General features: G+C 35.2%; 1 protein-coding gene across 2 annotated transcripts; it reads left to right on the forward strand.

The window, feature by feature from the left end:
* Nucleotides 1-3,085: 3,085 nt before the first annotated feature.
* LOC144575558 (U-box domain-containing protein 45-like) lies at nucleotides 3,086-7,377 on the forward strand. Of its 2 annotated transcripts, XM_078325749.1 has the most exons (6): nucleotides 3,086-3,348; nucleotides 3,666-3,751; nucleotides 3,899-4,084; nucleotides 4,175-4,282; nucleotides 4,454-5,598; nucleotides 6,272-7,377. In XM_078325749.1, the coding sequence occupies exons 2-6, from the start codon at nucleotides 3,701-3,703 to the stop codon at nucleotides 7,074-7,076; spliced, it is 2,295 nt and encodes a 764-aa protein (XP_078181875.1). In that variant the 5' UTR covers nucleotides 3,086-3,348; nucleotides 3,666-3,700; the 3' UTR covers nucleotides 7,077-7,377. The 2 variants fall into 2 exon arrangements, with proteins under 2 accessions (XP_078181875.1, XP_078181874.1); XM_078325748.1 differs by lacking the exon at nucleotides 3,086-3,348 and having other exon boundaries at nucleotides 3,357-3,751.
* Nucleotides 7,378-7,602: the final 225 nt, after the last annotated feature.

Consider the following 7,602-nt stretch of genomic DNA (forward strand, 5'->3'; position numbering starts at 1 on the left):
TGTGTTTCTCTTTTTATTACAAATATTATTCAATTATAAGTTGGTGTGGAAATGCTAAGTACGTCAATTACTCAATTTGTACCAAAGGCATAGAACTTTTCGCTGAGCTTTCTACAAAGAAGCATGATAATTGTATTTCAAACAAAATTTCTGAGTGTGTTTTATAAGTAGTTTAACAGAAAAAACTTTGAATGTTATCTAACTTTTATTTTCAGCTCTAATATCTAAATATTTAAAGTCATGTTTATAACATTTTACAATGCTACTCGCAAGCATTTAAATCTCCCTCTGCAAGCATTAAAATTCTAAATATGTATAGTTTTAACTCCTAACTACTTTTATTTTCAAGCCAAAAATAAAAAAATTTCTTTCATCCACTTTTTTTTAAATTTTTTATCTAATCATTCTCATCTATTTTCTCGACGATTCGTGATGAATTTTACGAATCTAAAAATATAAACGTTTTTTATTCGATTTTCTCTTTCAAATGAGATCCATGAAGAATAACTTTGGAGTTATATTTGTATCATCATTTTTTTTACCACTTTAAATCTCTGTGACTTTCAATTTTTTTTTATTTTGCTTCAAAATAATTTAAACCTTTGTTCACAAGCATATAAACCTCATTAATAACACTTTAAATCTCTAGAATAAAATATATAAACCTCATGTACAAAGAATTAAAACCTCAACAATAACATTTCAAAGCATATTAACCTCAAAAATAACACTGCATTTACAAAGCTCATTTACAAAACCTATAAACCTCATGTACAAAGAATTAAAATCTCAACAATAACATTTCAAAGCATATAAACCTCAACAATAACACTACATTTACAAAACATATAAACCTCATGTACAAAGTCTTGAAAATTTTAATGATTGTAGACCGAGATTTAAAAACTTGAAAATTTAAAGTGCTCATGAGTTTTACTTTAAAAAAAAACAAATGACTTTAAAATTACTCAAAAGTATTTCTTCATTAATATTGTTTGAAAGATAAAATCGAATAGAAAACGTTCGTATTTTTAGATTCGTAAAATTCATCACGGATCATCGGAAAAAAAAATTATAATGATCAGAGAAAAAATAAAAAAAAGTGGGTGAAAGAAATTTTTTCGTTTTTGACTTGAAGACAAAAGTAGTTAGGTGTTAAAACTATGCAGATTTAGAATTTTAATGCTTTCAAACAAAGGTTTACATGCTTACGAGTAGCATTGTAAAATGTTATAAACATAGTTTTAAATGTTTTGATATTAGAGTTGGAAATGAAAATTAGACAATATTGAAATTTTTTTTTTCTGTTAAACTATTTAGGGGACACACTCAGATATGGTGGCTCGAGGTACCAGAACATTTCTCTTCTACAAAATTTTGGTTTAACTTAATTTGAATAAATATAACAAAGTGTCAAAGTTATGATCAAAACATCAACGTAAGTGTAGGCTGTGAGCGGCATAACAACTATTATGGCATGCACTAGGAATAAAAAAAAAAATGTTGATACACAGGAGTGGATTCAGAATTTTTGATCAGAAATAAGCACAAAATAGTGATAAGAGTACATTTTTTTTTCTGATGAATTAAAATGCAGTAGTGGATAGGGATCTAAAAAGATCACGGTACAATCAGATACGTCACAATACAACATGCTTCCGTCATGGCACATGTGCCTGTTACGTGTCGTGACTATCCACATGGCAAAACCTTTTGTCAAAAATTTAACACAACAAGGCACGTCACGCAAAAGATTTGGTCACGGTACGGCACATTGTCATGTGTAATTAAGACCATTAGATCTTGATCGAACGATGAATCTTAAATAAACTAAATTAAAATATGAAAAATAGTTAAACGTGACAAATGTGACCGGCCACGTTTGGACACGTCATGTGTGGTCACGGCGTGCCATGGCCACAACGTGAATAACAGGTTGTGATCATTTGCGTGCCATGACCATCCTTTAATTTGATCACGGGACAACAAGACATGTGATCCAAGTTATGGCTTGACTAGTCACGACACAATACATATTTATATCCTTAATAGCGAATATCTTTTTTCTCCTAATAAATCAACGATTCTTCTAAGTAGAGTAGCGAATCGGACTGTATTTTTTTCTTTCTTTCTTGTACGCAAGTCAGTGTGAACTGACTTTCTTTTCCGCACAATTTTCTTCTACTGGATCGTAAATTAAATCCAAAAATAGATATCAAATCTATCCAAAAATAAACACAAATATATATAAAATAACACTGAATCCAAAAAAAATTAAATCCAAAAATAGAAACTTGTATACACCTGATCATTTTTGGATCCATCATTGTTGACATGACGTCACAAAATTTGGAAATAATATATACGTGAATCATTTGCAACATTTGTAGAAGTTATTTAATTCATCTATTCATTGAAGATGAGATAAATAAATATACATATTAACGAATCTAAATACTATAGTTAATCCATATAAAATGGATAGAAATTGCCAATTTACCGTCTCAAATACCCCCCCTCTCTCTCTCCCATCCCTTCTATGATGATGGCAGGACGAAAGTAGTAATTAGCTTCCTACTAATTTGTATGCTTAAATGCTGCCTATCATACAACTAGACATTTTATTCCATGCAATTTATAATTTGATGATTCCAAACTAAAGAACTCAAATCGTACTGTAATGAATTTGGTACGAATGAGACTTGACTGCAATGTTGCATCGAAAATATTGTACCAGCCCTCTCCATTTCGGAATGCAGCTGGAGCCTTGTCCTACCGTTACAGTAATTATAGCATTTACCGTTTTTGACCTTGGAGTAACTCAGTAACAACAGGTTTGATCTTCAGTTATCCGGAGAAAAGGAGCTCAATTTTTATCTTTAGGTTCTTAGATCCTCTGCGGCGCTTTCATGTCTTCTTAATGACGCGATCGACCGAGAGACAGCTACCACCTACCATCATAATAGCTCTAATCAGCACACTGTCCGTATAAATATCACACCGTAGAAGATCCAAATCAGATCTTTGGCCTTTTAAAATGGCAATTTTTTTTTTTTAACTATTTTCCCAAAATAAAATCCGCTATCACTTTCCTTCTTTTTGGCTTCTGCCACTCTCTCTCTCTCTCTCTCTCTCTCTCTCTCTCTCTCTCTCTCCCCTCAACTCTTTAATCCTTCTCTTTCAAAGCTCCTGGAAGAACAATAATGAAGTTTTAAAGAGTAAACTTAAACTGAAGCAAAAGCTGCTTGAAACCGTGTGGGGATCCAGAAACCCTATTAGAAGTTGCCTTGAAAGCTGTCCGATCTCAACTTGATTGGATTCGTGTTATTCATCCGTCTCCCTTTTCTGGTGAGTTCGAGAGGATGATCTGTTCTTGTAAAATGCTAGTTTTATTAGAACCTTTTTTTATCTTACTTGTTGCTTTTCTTAGCTGCATTTTCCCCTTGCGAGGTCTTGGAATCTAAATCCTTTTCGTTCATAAAAGAAAAAAAAAATTAAATAGCCAGACTTCTCGACTAAATGTTTTGAGATTTGATTTTGTGAAGCTAATTTATTGTCTTACGCCCAAATCTGATTTCACAACTCGTTTTGTATTGATCGATTCATTTTTCACCACTAATTCTATGTTACCTTTTTTGTTTTTGTTTTTTTTGTTTCCTGCATAGTTCTAATCACTAGCTACCGAGAGTAAAAGAGATCAATGGGTGCAATTGACGTTGATGAGAGTTCCTTTATAATGGGTGAACCCAAGGTAAAATTAATTTACTCCTCTTTTTATGGTGAATATTTCCCGAGACTTGTCAGTTCTTTAGAATTGACACTTTTGTATTTGTAAATTTCTATTAGCTGGAAACATTTGTTATAATACTGATGAAAATCTATTGTTTTGCACATCTAGTTACATGGTGGCATGTACAATGCATTTCACCCAATAGTATGCAAGGTGATGGGAATATTTCCTTGTATTGAGGCATCACGGCCGAGAAGCAAATCTGGCATTCAAGCTCTGTGCTCTTTACACGTGGCTCTAGATCGATCCAAGACCCTTCTTCAGCATTGCTCGGATTGTAGCAAACTCTACTTAGTGAGTACAAAGCATTCTTTGTTCATTTGTATATATTAAATCTGAATTATTTTTTCTAATCGGGAGTTAATATATGTATTTTTATTGTAGGCAATTACTTCAGATTCTATTCTGGTGAAATTTGAGAAGGCGAGGCTCTCACTTCAAGAAAGCCTAAGGCGGGTTGTAGAAATATGTACAGAACATATTTGCAATCAGGTACCCAAGTAACTGTGTTTTATACTGGATTTTGCAAAATTGCACAAAAAATTGTCTTATGTTCAAAACCTTTGGTTTCATCTGCAAATTGAGAGTAACCTACTTGAAGATTGAACTTGTATAATTTTTTATTTTGCTTTTAAACTAACTACTGATTGTAACTTCTGACAGATTATGGAGATTGTCAGTGAATTGGAAGAAGTTTCCTTCTCTATGGATCAATCTGAGAAAGAAGCAGGTGATGAGATTATAAAACTCCTTCAAAAGAACGGAAAACCAAACAATGCAAACTCCACCGACAGTGCAGAGCTAGAGATATTTCACCAAGCTGCATTAAAGCTCGGCATAACCTCTTCTAGAGCTGTACTAACTGAGAGGCGATCCCTCAAAAAACTAATCGAGAGAGCTCGATCAGAGGGAGATAAGAAAAAGGAATCAGTCTTGTCCTATCTATGCCACCTCGTCAGAAAATATTCAAAACTTTTTCGCAGTGAATTCGGTGATGATACTGACTCCCAAGGGTCAGCCCCTTGCTCCCCCACTGTTTTAGGATTTGAAGATTCGTATGGATCATGTGGTGGTATGAGCCGTGCTTTTGATAGAAACTTATCTAAAATAAGATCATTCAACTTTCGTCCTTCTGGGTTCAGATCGGGAAATTTACCAGTCCCACCTGAGGAGCTAAGGTGTCCGATATCTTTGCAATTGATGTACGATCCAGTGATTGTTTCATCGGGTCAGACATATGAGCGAGTATGCATTGAGAAATGGCTTAATGATGGTCATAAAACATGCCCCAAGACTCAGCAAGAGTTGGTTCACCTATGTTTAACCCCCAACTATTGTGTGAAGGGACTTATTGCTAGTTGGTGTGAGCATAACGGGTTTCCTATCCCCGAAAGTCCTCCCGATAACTTTGACACAAACTGGTCTGTCGAAAGTGGTGACTCCAACAACCGGAAGAGTATGGAGGTTGTACCTTTGGAAGAAGAAAGCTGCATCACCCAAGTGGCTGAAATTAGTGATTATGGGAGCCCAAGCCCGAGTCCTTCCCATGCTTTGGATGGAAATAACGAAGGTTATAACCGTCTTTTGGCCCTGTTGGAAGATGGAAAGAGTACAGGTAAAACGTACAAGTTGGTTGAGCAGATTCGGTATGTTTTGAAGGATGATGCTGAGGCCCGAACCCAAATGGGTGCTAACGGGTTTGCAGAGGCACTGGTACGGTTTCTGAGGCTTGCGGTCTATGATGGAGATGAGAAGGCTCAAGAAATGGGTGCCATGGCACTGTTTAACCTTACTGTTAACAATAACAGGTACACTTTTTTTTTATCTGTGGCTTATTACTTTTCAGTTTTAGCGAAGAATGTTTTTCTTTGCAAGCTCAAGAAGCCAAGAACAGAAGAAAAATAGTATAAATTATAATCTGAAAAAGAAAGGAGATTTGTCTTGTGACCTATATCTGGTTTCATAATCAGGGATAACCAGTACTAAATTACTAATATATAAAAGAGGGATTTGACAATGATTATTTTCACAATCTTGGTTTATAAATAAATTTAAATAATATTAAATAGTAAATTTATAGGTATGTTATTTGACTTGAAGATAGCCTAAGAATCAAATTTCATGCAATTTTAGTATTGTTTGATGATACATCAAGGACCGTTAATTTCGGATTGTTAAAATTTAAAATCACTGCAGTGACTTGAAATACAAAACCATTGGTATAGATCATGTAGATAACTGTCTTTTACCACCAAATCTCATTATTTATGGACATTATATAATATAAATCATGCCTGTCATGTCGTATTTTAAATTGAAGTTCTATTTTTTGAAGATTGTTAAGCTTGTCAGAACAATGAATTGTCAAGTAATCCTCCCTCGATATAAAATATCCATTCATTTACTTGAGGTGAAATCTAATTGAGGAAGTCCACAAATTTACTCACAGTATTACTCACAGTAAGAATTTATAATTTTCAGAAGCAAGGCATTGGTAATATCAGCTGGAGTTATAGATCTTCTAGAGCAAATGATAAAAAAACAACAGACTGCTGAACCGGCCACCGCACTCTACCTCAACCTCTCATGCCTGGATGAAGCCAAGCTGGTAATTGGTTCGAGCCCGGCAGTTCCTCGGCTAGTTCAACTCCTACACACAAATTCCAGCAACCAATGCAAGCATGATTCTCTCTATACACTATACAACCTCTCCACACACCAACCCAACATTCCTTGCCTCCTCTCCTCAGCCATTCTAGATGGGCTTTATTACATTCTCATGGCACCACCTTCTCCCGAAGCAGATCCTTATCGGTCTGAAAAGGCACTTGCTGTTCTAATCAATCTGGCATCTACACCAGCTGGCAGGAAAGAGATCCTTTCCTATCCAGGATTAATAACATATCTCGCAACACTATTGGACACGGGTGAGTCAACTGAGCAAGAGCAGGCAGTGGCATGCTTGTTAGTCATGTGTAATGGAGATGAACAATGCATCCCAGTTGTTTTGCAAGAGGGGATCATTCCTTCTCTTGTGTCCGTTTCAGTTAATGGTACAGCTCGTGGACAGGAAAAAGCGCAGAAATTATTGAAACTTTTTAGGGAGCAACGGCAAAGAGAACCGTCATTTTCTCCCTCCCCTGAGAGGCAGGAGGTGGAACAACAGCAAAAACCGATGCAGCAGATGGTTGTGAAGAAGGCAATGTGTAAATCGAGGTCCAAAAAATTTGGCCGCACACTCAGTGCAATTCTCAAGTACAGGAGTTGCTCAGTGTATCAATGCTAGGTCCTTTGCAATAGTCAAATGTACATTTCATTTGTTTGTTTTTAGTTAGTATTTTTTTTTTTTTCTTTGGTCCTTGTCTTCTTTTGTTAGATCTCATCCCCTTTGCTCGTATTCAAAGGGTGATGTTAGCTTGAATCATGTACAGGGTGGATTTCTCTATTGAGAAATTTTTTCTTGCTTTTGTCTGCTAAACAATGCAATGGGGTTTGTGGTGTTGTGAAATCAACTATGTTCAAATATGGTTTGCATATGGTTACAACTGTAAAATTAAAAAAGTGTTTCACAGAGAGAGTTTTGTTGATAATATTCCTTCTCTTATATAATTAGATCAGCATTTCAAAATTCAAATAGCTTGTGAAATTCATAAGAGTTGTATAGATATGGTACTGACTTATTTGTTGGATTCTAGCAAGAATTCAAACAGGAATCAGATCTGAATCAGGACATGGTTGGCTGTTGAAAGATATTTTCAGATCTCGTGTCAGATAGTGGATCTGAACCGTACTCATGTCCGTTGAGATTTGTA

The sequence above is a fragment of the Carex rostrata genome, chromosome 24 (genome assembly GCF_964058835.1).
Source record: "Carex rostrata chromosome 24, lpCarRost1.2, whole genome shotgun sequence".
Taxonomy (NCBI): domain Eukaryota; kingdom Viridiplantae; phylum Streptophyta; class Magnoliopsida; order Poales; family Cyperaceae; genus Carex; species Carex rostrata.